At 41.8% G+C, this 13,512-nt stretch overlaps 2 protein-coding genes across 2 annotated transcripts in view; one reads left to right on the forward strand and one right to left on the reverse strand.

The window, feature by feature from the left end:
• The window catches only part of MED17 (mediator complex subunit 17), a 23,726-nt gene extending 21,641 nt beyond the window's left edge, over window positions 1-2,085 (forward strand). Inside the window, exon 12 of the mRNA XM_070749629.1 lies at window positions 910-2,085. Coding sequence (XP_070605730.1) covers window positions 910-1,118 — 209 coding nt within the window. The 3' untranslated portion in view covers window positions 1,119-2,085. The remainder of the gene's footprint in view (window positions 1-909) is intronic.
• Window positions 1,494-13,245, reverse strand: VSTM5 (V-set and transmembrane domain containing 5). The gene is made up of 4 exons (XM_070749636.1): window positions 12,911-13,245; window positions 5,592-5,924; window positions 4,191-4,328; window positions 1,494-3,056 (listed from the first exon to the last, which is right to left on the reverse strand). The coding sequence occupies exons 1-4, from the start codon at window positions 12,999-13,001 to the stop codon at window positions 3,013-3,015; spliced, it is 606 nt and encodes a 201-aa protein (XP_070605737.1). The 5' UTR covers window positions 13,002-13,245; the 3' UTR covers window positions 1,494-3,012.
• Window positions 13,246-13,512: the final 267 nt, after the last annotated feature.

Consider the following 13,512-nt stretch of genomic DNA (forward strand, 5'->3'; position numbering starts at 1 on the left):
TCTTCCCCTAGGCCCTGCCAGACGACATTATCTAGCTGACGGGACCTGGAGAAGGCCGACACTGCGGTACTGGGCTGGCCTCTGGGGTGCATGAGGCAGAAGACAGTCCCGTAAGTAATCTGATCCAATGCCATGTAGGGCCTTATAGGTTATAACCAACTTTAAATTGTGTTCGGAGACCAATTGACGGTCAACGCAGCACGCCGAGTACTGGAGAAACATGGGCCTATCTCGGAAGGCCCATGACTGCTCGTGCGGCTGAATTTTGTACCACCTGAAGTCTCCGAACATTCTTCAAAGGTAGCCTCATGTAGAGACCATTGGAGTAGTCAAACCTCAAGGTGATGAGGGCGTGAGTGAGAAGAGACTCCCTGCCCAAATAAGGCCGCAACTGGTACATCAGGCGACCCTGGGCAAATGACCCCCTTTCCACAGCGAGAGATAGTGTTCTAAGCTCAGCTGTGGATCGAGGAGGACGCCCAAGTTGTGGACCCTGAGGGGGAGAAGAATTCCCCCCCCTTCCCGGTAATGGACGGACAAATGGAATTGTCCCTGGGATGCAAAACCCACAGCCACTCCGTCTTGTCAGGGTGGAGCTTGAGTCTATTAACGCCCATCCATACCGTGTTTCCCCCAAAATACGATCTAAGTCCTAGCTTGATTTTTACATATGTGCACGAGTAAATTACACTAGGTGGGGATGGGGAGTGGAGTGCCCTACTACTTACTTTCAGACAGTTGGAACCAGGCCTCACACCCTCATGCTGCTACCGCTACTGGTTTTCTGAAACACCGCCGGCTGCTACCAGGACGCCTGAACCAAGCCGAACCGGTAGATTTTACTCCGAATATAAGTCTTAAGTATTATCACTAAAAGCAATGACGATGTGCTTTCCCCTTCTTGTGCAGTCCGGAACGGTCCAGAAAGTGGCAGCAAAATCATGGTGCAATTCCCACGGTGCCAGTGCAAAGATCTCCCTAAAAGCGACGTGTTGCAAGACAACAAATGGAATTACCTGCGTGGCCCCTTCAAGGAAGTCCAGTGGAACAAAATGGAAGGGCGTAACTTTGTATACAAAATGGAGCTCCTCATGGCCGCACTGACGCCTTGTTCCTAGGTTAACGGACTACAATCCAAGGAGGTGGTTTTTGAGACCGGTGTGTAAGCAAAGTGGATGAGAACAATGCATACAGACCTGGAAACAATCTGTTTTTGAGGACTCCATGGATTTCTCTTCAGTGATATTTCATTGCATCCTTTATTGCTTGTGTTCTACACCAGAAGTCTCCAACTTTGGCAACTTTTAAGATTTGTGGACTTCAAGTCCCAGAATTCCTCAGTCAGCATTTGAATTCTGGGTGTTTAAATCCACGAATCTTAAAGTTGCCAAGGTTGGAGACCCCTGCTCTACATAATCTGCCCTCCAAGTTCTGAATATTCAGTTAAACTGTGACAGTTTTTGAAACAATAAGTCACATTACGAACGTTCAAATGTTATTAAATACTTTATTGGAAACTTTGTACAAAAGATAACAGGTTTACACTTATGTTTTGCCTTTAAATGCTATTTAAATGGTTTGTTACATCTTTTGAACCAGTAGACTAATGAGCTATTCACAAGAGGAATCCAGAATTTTATTTGGGTCGAAATAGTATTTTGCCATAGCTATTCTTGGTTTAGCTCGCTCAAGGGCATAAATGATGGTGTTACTGAAGAATCACTTGCAAGCTTGGATAGGGTTTTTTTTATTTTTACACTTAAAAATGTGTGTAAAAAGTTTACAAACTTGTTCAACCCACCCACGACTTATATCTGCTAGGGAAATAAAAATTGATAATATCAACTTGGCCACAACTTAGTTACAGGAAAACAATGAAGGAAAATACAAAAAAAAAAATGGAATGTTAATACTGCCTTCATCAAATATTGGAAAGTTAAACATACCACAAAATTCCATATAATAATTGTTGGATTTTTCAAAATAAAACCATCAGTAGCTCTTTGTTAGTAGTGGTAATGGGTAAACCATGATAATGTATTTTAAAATATAATTTAATAATAAAGAATTGCATTTTTTCTAAAAGCAGTGGTGGTCTTCTACTGGGCAGCGTGGTGACCTACATGTGGAGACCTACATGTGTTACGTTCCAGGACCACCCGCGATAAATGAAAATCCGTGAAGTAGGGATGCTATCTTTATTTAAGCAATTATACACTATTTTAAGGCTTTATAATTTATTATTTGGATTTGTATGCCGCCCCTCTCCGAAAACCCTCCCCCACACTTTTAGGCTACACAAACCTTTCCCATTCCCTTAACAGCCATTCCCATACTCTTCAGTGCGTGTATTGTACCTTTGCACTTACTGTAAATGTTTTGAATTCCTAAACCTACACGGTGAAACGATGTTCCACATGAAATGGCCGAGTGTAGGAACAGACTCAGAGATGGGGAAGCGCTACTGTACTGAGCCAATCAGGCTCTGGGATATTAAGCAGCATTCTCTGGTTGGTCACTTCTCCATCAATCAACCAATCGTGTGTTGTTTACAATCTCATGTAGGCAAGTAGCACCTCAGACGGGCAAGTTCCGCAGAAAACCCGCAAAGTAGCAAAAATCCGCAATTATTTTTTCCATTAATATTTTATAAAAACCCGCGATGCACCGAGTCCGCGAAAGGTGAACCACGAAGTGGCGAGGGAACACTGTACAGGGTTGTTAAAAAAGAAAAAGTAGGCTTATATGGATTCAAGGCTTCTGTAGCTCTGCTTCTGGCATGTTCTCTATCAAAGAAAATTAGATGCATTGTGAATGGGCAAAACTGTAAATTATAAATTACGATTTGGAAAGGACTGTGTTTCTCGAACCTTCTGTGTGTCACTTTCAGGAACTTTTGTCTTTTCTGCTTCAGAAAACAGCATTTGACAAAATGAGCATGCATACCAACGTGTTTTTTTTCATGCTTTGCTGCTTCTTGAGGTAGAAAACTGATTCTACAGCATTCCACAGCTAACACCCCATTGTTTGAAGTTCGGTCTCTTCCGTTTCGCTTACTGTAAATGAAAGGAGAATCCTGTTGATTAAGACTGGATCGGATGACAAGGAAGCAGTCAGAAATAAAGAACTACAGTAGCTGGACGGATTGTACATTAACATAGAATAGAATAGAACAGAATAGGTCCATTGGCCAAGTGTGATTGGACACACAATGAATTGTCATTAGTGCACGTGCTCTCAGTATATGTAAAAGAAAAGATACATTTGTCAAGAATCATGAGGTACAACACTTAATAATTGTCATAGGGTAAAATAAGCAATCAGGAAACAATATAAATTGTAAGGATACAAGCAACAAGCTACAGTCATAAGTGGGAGGAGATGGGTAATAGGAACGGTGAGAAGATTAATAGTAATAGTAATGCAGCCTTAGTGAATAGTTTGACAGGGATAAGGAAATTATTTGTTTAGCAGAGTGATGGCATTCGGGGAAAAACTTCTTGTGTCTAGTTGTCTATATCTCTTTTTTTAATATATGTTTATTGGATATATACATTAAAAACAGTACAGAAATATAAAGGGAATATATATAATGTACATTCTAGCAATTATAGTTTACCTATATAGCATGTGTGAGTGGGGAAGGAGAAAGGAGAAAGGGAAAGGGATTTAGAAAGAAGGGAAAGAAATATATCTTGAATATGGTGGAAAAGCATGTACATTTTTAGTTAGTACACTAAATAAAAATTAGTGAACTAGAGTTGACAGGATTGGCTCTACTCTGGGTTGCATCCCTTTCCAAATCATTTCCTAGAAACATAGAAGATTGATGGCAGAAAAAGACCTCATGGTCCATCACATCTGCCCTTATACTATTTCCTGTATTATATCTTAGGATGGATATATGTTTATCCCAGGCATGTTTCAATTCAGTTACTGTGGGTTTACCAACCACATCTGCTGGAACTTTGTTCCAAGCATCTATTACTTTTTCAGTAAAATTCAGTTTGAACACTGAAGGTATGTATGCTGCATGCACACAGAGAGAAACATACAGGAACATTTTGAAAGGTACCCTCCAAAGCTTGTAAAAATGTGACGGGGAAACCAGCCCAACAAAATCCAGCAAAGAAGACTTGGGATTTTCCTTCCCCACAGTCCATTAATTTGCGGTGCTAAATAGGCATTACCTCGGAGTTGCTGCCTCTCCGTTTGCAGCAAGTGCACATATTTATTGCACAGCCACATCAAGCAGATCAGAACAGCGGATGCAGCGGCGAGGAAGGCAAAGAAGACGACCACAAAATGCAGGTCTTCGTAGAGAATTTCTGGAAGGAGGGAGACACATAATGCAGTGAGGTTTGACCACACAAATGCATTGGCTTCATTTAAGCTGCTGGGAAAAGCAATTCCAGGTTTCCATTAGCCTTTTTATTTTTGTTTGCTTTTTTCACAAACACAAACATGCAGGTTTCACTTTACCCTCTAAGACAGGGGTTGCCAACCTTTTGGACCTCAGGGACCACCAAATCCATAATTTTAAATCCCACAGATCCTAATTTATAATTTTAAGTCCCCCAGACGACTAATATGCTTTTTTTAAAAAAGATAAATACATTTGTAAAATAATGATCAGAGAACTTCCATTTTGTTAATGTGAAATGCACCTATTTAATGTAACAAAATTATCAATGCTTATTTAATCATAACAAAATGGTAAATGCTTATTTAATCATAAAATCTTTAAAGGTTGTTTTAATTTTAACAAAATTATTAAAGTTAGTGTAACACAAAATAATTGAAGCTTACTTGACAGTGGCTTGATGATATTGTTGGGAAAGTCAGTTGCATATTCCAGTCACATAGTCCCTTCCCCTCCCATCATCCTCTCCCCTCCCTCCTTTCCTCCTTTTTTCCCCTCTTTCCTTCTCTTTCCTCTTCTTTCCTTTCCTTCACTTTTCTTTTGTTTCCTTCTTTTCTCTGATTTCCTATCCTCTTCTTCCTTTCCTCTTCTTCTTTCTTCCTTTCCTTCTTTTTCCTTTCCTTCTCTTTCCTTCTCTTTCCTCTTCTTTCCTCTCCTCTCCTTTCTTTCCTTCTTTCTTCACCTTCTTTCCTTTCCTTCTCTTCTCTTTCCTCTTTTTTCCTCTCCTTTCTTTCCTTTCCTTTCTTTTCCTTCCTTCCTTTCTTGTCTCTATCTCTTTCCTCTTTCTTTCTTTTGAGCATCCCTTCGTATGTTCCCTTTTTGTTACCTGACGAGCAATGTCAATGGGGAAGCCAGATTGACTTAACAAATGTGCAACTAATTTAACCACAGTGATTCAAATTAACAAAAGTCCAATTAACAAAAGTCAAAATGGAGCAAAATTCACTTCATATATTTTTCACTTAGCAACATAAACTTTGGGCTCAATTGTGGCCAGTACTTTTCTATTTAGCTTTTGGGCTTACTAGCTATCATGTTGAGAATTTGTTTTCAATAGATGGACCTTAAAGTTCTAGTAGAAAACTAAAGCACATAAAACTGGCCCCACACCTGCTAAAACTGGACATCAGATACATTAGAGAAAAGATGAGGTCCTGTCATTGCATACCATAAACATTCAACAGGATGGTCCCATATAGGATGATTCCCAATTCGTCTCTCACCGTGACTAAGTAATAACCGGAGTCTTTAAAATCCACCTTCAGGAGCTGCAGAGAGCCATTGTCATAAATGTTTACTCTGTCTTTGTAACTGCCAGATATATTGGCATAAACGCCAGACTTCCATTCGGCGATTTTGGTTGTGCCGCTTGCCGATGTGTGTTTCCACTCAATCACCAGGCTTGTCTCACCGGTATAGGCCACTGACAGCAAAACGTTCTCGGCCACCGAACTATTGATGTTTGGCTGTGAGACCAGTAAGGATATTTCTGCACCTTGAGCTGAAAAAGTAAAATAAAATACAGGCATTATTACAAGCGAGATTTTGTGCAGGAAGTAAATCTCGCACCGGGCGCACGCGCCCAGCTGGCTGTCAGCTGGAGCTGCGCGCACAGCTCCATATCCGCTACCAAAATTGCATCCCTCCCGTCCGGCCAGCAGCCCCTCACTAACCAAGAGCCCATCATAACAGTAAAGGGACAAAAGCTACAAGCAGTGGACCAATTTACATACCTTGGCAGCACCCTCTCCTGTGCAATGACAATTGACACTGAGGTCAACTGCAGAATCGCCAAGGCAAACTCTGCATTTGGCAGATTAATGACCAACGTGTGGAACTGACATGGAATAAGCTTTGCTACAAAGCTCAAAATCTACCAAGCAGTAGTGCTAACTACCTTGTTGTATGCCAGTGAGACTTGGGCTGTATACAGGAGACATGCTAGGCAACTGAACCTCTTCCACATGACCTGCCTCCGTAGAATCATGAGTATAAGGTGACTGACACTTGGTTTCACTGTGACTATGGTGGGAGACAAGGAAAGACTGGTATGCTTACTATGTCTAAAAACGTTGGCAGGGGACAGCATGAAGCCAAATAAATTAAGATGTCACTTAAACACATTACACCCCAACACACTGATAAACCGCTTGAGTTTTTTCAGCGAAAACGTGCTGAATATTGCAAACAATTGTCCCGGCGGAGAGTTGTGGGGGCACAAAATGTTTACTTCTTCCTGGGGAGGGGGTGCGTGACAGAAAATAATTGAGAAACACTGCTGTAATAGGACCTTATAGGTTAACCAATAAGTTAAAGATTATTGTACGACTTTTTAAAAGGAAAGGCCTGCAATGTTTGATCAAAGAAAGAGAGAACGGTGCCAATGTAAATTGCAGTTAAGGAAACCACCCCAACAAGCTGAATCAGTTGTTCTTTGGAATCCAGCTAGACAGGGCAATACCCAACTAAGCAGAGTTGTCCCTGGTTAGTAACTGGGTGGAGGCCTATGAAATATCAGGGCTGGGGCCTTGACTGGGAAGATGAAAAAAATCCTTCTGGAGGAAGTCAGTGTTAAAGCACTTCCATACAGGCAATCCTCAACGTTTGGCCACAGTAAGGAGCAGAATTTCGATTGCTAAGGAAGACAGGGCAGTGGCTAAGACGCTGAGCTTGTCGATCAGAAAGGTTGGCAGTTTGGCGGTTCGAATCCCTACTGCCGGGTAACGGACTGAGTTCCTGTTACTGGCCCCAGCTTCTGCCAACCTAGCAGTTCGAAAGTACATTAAAAATGCAAGTAGAAAAATAGGGACCACCTTTGGTGGGAAGGCAGCAGTGTTCTGTGCACCTTTGGCGTTTAGTCATGCCGGCCACATGACCATGAAGATGTCTGCGGACAGCTCCGGCTCTTCGACTTAGAAACAGATGAGCACTGCCCCCTGTTCTGTCTGGCCTGGTTAACCAGGCCAGACAGAACAGGGGGCAGTGCTCATCTGTTTCTAAGTCGAAGAGCCGGAGGCTGTCCCGTCAGACATCTTCATGGTCATGTGGCCGGCATGACTAAACGCCAAAGGTGCACAGAACACTGCTGCCTTCCCACCAAAGGTGGTCCCTATTTTTCTACTTGCATTTTTAATGTACTTTCGAACTGCTTAGGTTGGCAGAAGCTGGGGGCCAGTAACAGGAACTCAGTTCCGTTACCCGGCAGTAGGGAGTCGAACCGCCAAACTGCAACCTTTCTGATCGACAAGCTCAGCGTCTTAGCCACTGCCCTGTCTTCCTTAGCAATCGAAATTCTGCTCCTTACTGTGGCCAAACGTTGAGGATTGCCTGTATGGAAGTGCTTTAACACTGACTTCCTCCAGGAAGGATTTTTTTCATCTTCCCAGTCAAGGCCCCATCCCTGATTTTGGGCCCACAATATCCCCCTCCTCATCTGACTCCGACATTACCACAGCTGGGGGTTCTGCCGTCTCTGGAGGTTCTCCAGCTTCTTACTCTCCCTTGCTCTCACTTTTCAATTCCTCTGGTAAACACACTGGCCTATGATATCCAGATGGACCTGGTTCATTCTCCTCAAAGTCCGTGACTAAAGAAGCCGAATGCAAGCCAGCCACAACACCCTATAGAGTCAGGGATGATTAGCACGTATGTATGAGGGGAACCTTTACCTTTGCCTTTACCTTTACTTTCTTTGCAAATCTTTTGTCCATGAAATAATTGCTCTACATGTTTTGCCGTTTCCGGCCTCCAAAGGATTTTGGAGCCTGGGTAGGCCGTTTTCTCCCTCTCGGAGGCTCAAGAAAATTCCCCAGAGACCAGGGACTGTGGCTTAGGAGGCTGACTAGATCACACCCACCATGGCCATGCCACCCAGCAACTGGGCAGAGAACCCCTTGCTAAAATTTTTGAATCCTGCCCCTTGAGAGATTCCCTCTCTTTTAAATCCTACTTTCTCAGCCAATGGATCATTCGCTGAAAAAATTAGTCCAGTGTTAAGATCCTTCTGCTTTTAAAATAATGTAAAAGCAGCAGTTATTTGAACTTGAGATCAGAAAACGGAAGGCAAGAATACCAGACAGTTCTTATATTATTAGTACAATGGATATTAACTTTCAATGCTGCCTTATTATTTATTCATGCGTGGGTAGAGTGACCATGTTTTCTTGGAAAAAGGAAAGGACAAAACTAAAAAGGACGAGTTTGCAAGTCATTAGAATTTTTAAAAATATGTAGGTTTATAATTTTGCTTTACAAGAAAAATTCAAGAGCAAAGCCAGGAAAATCAAATAATTCAATTAATCTAACAGTTTGTCTTATGCCAAAATATACTTCAGCTTTCCTTTGCTTAACAAACTCACAAAGGCCATAAATGTGAGGATTGTACAATAAAGTTCATCATTGTTGTAACTGCAAATAGTTGCTGAATGAGGCAGCTGCTAAATAAGGATTACCTGTACTGCTTTTTGAAATATTTTTGTTAACTATTGTCCCCCTTTTGCTATTGTGTTAATATTACTGCTATTGTGTTAATATTACAGATTTATATTTTAGCATATTATTTATATCTGCTGTTTTCTACCCAGGCGTAAAATAAATTTATTGTTGTAAAAATAGCCACCTAAATATGTTTGGCTTATCCCTTGGCTCAGCCCAGCATCTCTAAAAATGGACAACCAAAAACAATTACGTAGTCCTCAAAAAAAAAAAAAAATTCCAGTTGCCTCCTGAAAAAACACCTTTGGATCAAGGACAATTAACTGAGGATAAAAGAAATCTAATCAGCACATAAAGCCAGCAATAAAATAGCAAACTAGAAGCAATAAAATGACAACTGATGAAGAAGCCCATTTAGATTGTCACCAAAAGAGACTGGATGGCTACTTGTCGGGAATGGTATAGTCTCCTGCTTGAGCAGGGAGTTGGACTAGAAGACCTCCAAGATCCCTTCCAATTCTTTTTTTTTATTTTTTATTTATTGAGTTTTGACAAACCAACACACAGACATTTAAGATTAAACATTTACATTTCCCTATTTACATAAAACACAAATTGACTTTTTTACAATTCCATTTACTGTACATAATAGTCTTTTACTGCTAGTTTCTCTTTTTTCTCTCGATCCAGTTGTACAATTTTTCCCATACTCTGTAGTAGTTTTTATTTTGTTGATTTTGCATTTCGTAAGTTAATTTGCTTAATTTAGCGCAGTCTAATATTTTTTTAATTACCATCTCTTCATTTGTCGTTTTTTCTTGCTTCCAAATTTGCGCAAATGCCAATCTTGCTGCAGTTAATATATGGATTATTAGATAATAATTTTCTTTACTGTGTTGTCCTTCGATCCCTTCCAATTCTTATTCTGTTATTCAGTCACACCCTTTTCTGGTATTTGCAAAAGCCAGGCTTTTTCATTGTTTTTGCTTCACTTTCATCTCGCCTCCTGGCATCACTTTGTCCTTTTCTAAGATGTTTCCTATTTTGGCAAACCTCCCATTCATTGCCTTTGCTATTACCATCCCTTTGTGCATAAACACTGGTGTTTACCTGGTACAAAACAGGGCAATCCAGTAACTGGACTGGGAACCGAAAAGGGAGTAGAACCTTTTTGCAGCTTTAAAAGAATAAAATAATTGGAAGGGACCTCAGGGGTCTTCTAGTTCCAACTCCCTGCTTAGGCAGGAAATCCTATACCACTTCACACAATAATGGCTATCCAATCTCTTCTTAAAAACTTCCAGTGTTGGAGCATTTACAACCTCTGGAGGTTGTGAAGTTGGAGAAACATTTCCTGGCAGGAAATGTTTCTCCTTAATTTTAGGTTGCTTCTCTCCTTGATTAGTCTCCACCCATTGCTTCTTGCCCTGCCCTCAGGTGCTTTGGAGAATAGCTTGACACCTTTGTGGCAACCCCTGAGATATTGGAACACTGCTATCATGTCACTCAAAGCCCTTCTTTTCATTAGATTAGACATATCCAATTCAGCAACATTTCTTCATATGTTTTATTCTCCAGTCCTCTAATCATCTCTGTTGCTTTATGAAGAACAGTTGCAAGAACTGGGTATGTCTAATTTGATTAAAAGAAGGACCAAGGGAGACATGATAGCAGTGTTCCAATATCTCAGGGGTTGCCACAAAGAAGAGGGAGTCAAAATAAAGCACCTGAGGGTAAAACAAGAATTAATGGGTGGAAATTAATCAAGGAGAGAAGAAGTTTAGGACTAAGGAGAAATTTTCTGGCAATGAGAACAATTAATCTATGGAATAGCTTGCCTCCAGAGTTGTCAATGCTCCAACACTAGAAGTTTTTAAGAAGAGATTGCATAACTGAAGTTATGAAGTGAACTACATCTGAAGTGATATAGGGTTTCCTGCATAAGCAGGGGATTGGACTAGAAGACCTCCAATGTTCTTCCAACTCTGTTATTCTATTCTGAAACTTGATGAGGATTTGCTAAATCCTCTCTCACCCAGTCTTCTTCCAGCCCGATTAGGTGACAGTTAATTTTTTCTACATGTGTCCATATAATAAATAAGTATTCACTAGAATAGTAGCTACTTAGATTGCTCTATATTGAGCTTCGATGCCATATAGTAATGTTCAAATTATTATCAATGGCACTGGGTAAGCAGCTACTCAGGAGGAACATCTCCCACGTATAATGTACAATGGGTGTGTAGCCAGTTTATGAATTATGAAGTTGCCTTGATAGCACGATGATGCAAATCATAAATTAAGCGCACGGTTGGTAGTGCACCACATGCTCAGTTATACTTTTGCCAGCCAGATTTTCGGTGAAAGACTTTTCTGAAACAGTTGGAAAGAACTCTTGAGGCCATCTAATGTAAAACACCCCCCCCCTGCAATGCTGGGGGTTGGACTAGAAGACCTCCAAGGTCCCTTCCAACTCTGTTGTTCTGTTTTGTTCTGTTCTCTTCTATTTTCTGTTCTGTGTTCTGTTCAGTGTTCTATTCTGTGTTCTGTTCTGTGCTCTGTTCTGTTCTCTTCTGTTGTTCTGTTCTGTTTTGTTCTGTTCTCTCTTCTCTGTTCTGTTCTGTTCTGCTCTGTATGCCAATAACTGAGTAGCTGAGAGGGAGGGGGAAGAAGGATCCGAGAAGGGTGGGGAAGCAAAAAGAGCGATAACTCCTCCACATCCCACCCATCTCCAAATAACCCCATATGGTTCCTAATAGCTTCACTCCGACCCGGGTTTTGAGGACATGTCGAGAAGGGTGTGTGTGTGCATAAGTGCACCAGTGTGCCTACAGTCCCTGTCCTAAGTTTGTCTCTCATTAGTACGCATATCATGCATATAAACAGTGTTATTTCTTTGTACACTACCAACTGCCCCCACCCTCCTTGCCTTTCGTAAACATCTTAAAACCCACCTCTGCCGCCAGGCATGGGGCAACTGAGACATTTCCCCTGGGCCTATACAGTTTATGCATGGTATGTTTGTCTGTATGTTTCTTTTTAAATAAGGTTTTTTTTAATGACTTTTAATTATTAAATTTGTTATATATTGTACAATTATTGTTGTGAGCCGCCCCGAGTCTACAGAGAGGGGCGGCATACAAATCTAAATAATAATAATAATAATAATAATAATAATAATAATAATAATAACAATAATAATAATAACAATAATAATAATAATAATACGTACTTGACTGACTGACGGACTGACTAAATAAGTAAATAAATAAATTTTTAAAAATGCAACAGCCCCCCCCTCATTTTCCCTTCACCCCATATCATGTATATAAACAGTGTTATTTCTTTGTACACTACCAATAGGTACTTAACTGACTGACTGACTAAATAAGTAAGTAAATAAATATTTTTTAAAAAAATGCAACAGGCGCCCCCTCACTTTCCCCTCATCCCATATCATGTATATAAACTGTTATTTCTTTGTACACTACCAATACGTACTTGACTGACTGACTGACTAAATAAGTAAATAAATAATTTTTTAAAAATGCAACTGGCACTCTCTCATTTTCACCTCATCCCATATCATGTATATAAACTGTTATTTCTTTATACACTGTCAATGCATACTTGACAGACTGACTGACTGACTGACTGACTAAATAAATAAATAAATAAATAAATAAAACAGCCCCCCCCACTCTTCCCCCTCAGAGGGGCTGCATATAAATCTAATAAATAAATAAATAAATAATAAATGTATATAAACAGTGTTAGTTCTTTGTGCACTACCAATACGTGACTGACTGACTGACTGACTGACTGACTGACTGACTAAACAAACAAGCAAACAAATGCAACAGGCACCCCCTCATTTTCCCCTCACTGCCTGTCCAGCGCCAGGGAAACGGCACCTGTTCAGCGTCCTGAGGTAAAAAAAGGCGAGGCGAGGCGGCGAGGAGGGGGGAATAGGCTACGAAGGAGTTTTCCCTCCTCAAAAAAAAAGTGGAGGGCAACCCCAAATTTGAACGGAGAGCCGCACCAGGCACTCACTTGGCAGAGCCCACCGGGCGGCCAGGCACAAAGTCACCCAAGCCAGTCGGGTCCCCGCTCGGCAGCATCGCGGGCGGTCGAGAGGCCTCATCGGAAAGCGGGAGAACGCCGCTCGGCTTCATTCAGACGACCCTCCGGGCCGACCGGGCAGAAGACGAGGTCGGGAGGGAGAATACGGGACTCTCCCCAGATCTGCGCCCGCGTCGTCGGCATGGAGATGGCAAGAGCTCCCCTTGCGACAGAGGTTCCCGGCCCCCGGCTCTTCCCCTTTGATGGAAGAAGAGCCGGGAGAGGGAAGGCCGGCCTCCTCCTTCGGCTCCCGCCCTCGCCGGCGCGGCGGCTCTCGCTTTTTTGCGCTGCGGCTGGCCTAGGGCCAGAGACCAGGCACGCTCTCGGCGCGCGCCCTGCCCAGCCAGGAGCCGCCCGGCCTGTTGTTTGGGGCGGCCTGGTGAGAAGACGGATTCACCCAGCCGGGCAAGAGCGCCTTGAAGTCTGAGGGGCCCTTGGAGATCTCTGCTTGTTTCCTTGCAGACCTTTCATTACCCAAACTAGGTAATGTCATCAGTGGTAGTGAGGAGTGGGAGCAATTTAAATTTTTATTG

The sequence above is a fragment of the Erythrolamprus reginae genome, chromosome 4 (assembly GCF_031021105.1).
Source record: "Erythrolamprus reginae isolate rEryReg1 chromosome 4, rEryReg1.hap1, whole genome shotgun sequence".
In the NCBI taxonomy this organism is placed as follows: domain Eukaryota; kingdom Metazoa; phylum Chordata; class Lepidosauria; order Squamata; family Dipsadidae; genus Erythrolamprus; species Erythrolamprus reginae.

Excerpts from the sequence above, each read along its gene's own strand:
- VSTM5 (XM_070749636.1), bottom strand. The coding sequence starts at position 13,001 with ATGAGGCCTCTCGACCGCCCGCGATGCTGCCGAGCGGGGACCCGACTG. Across the intron at positions 5,925-12,910 it reads CGCCCGGTGGGCTCTGCCAA|CTCAAGGTGCAGAAATATCC; the intron begins GTGAGTGCCTGG and ends TTACTTTTTCAG. Across the intron at positions 3,057-4,190 it reads GGAGAGGCAGCAACTCCGAG|TAAGCGAAACGGAAGAGACC; the intron begins GTAATGCCTATT and ends TTTCATTTACAG.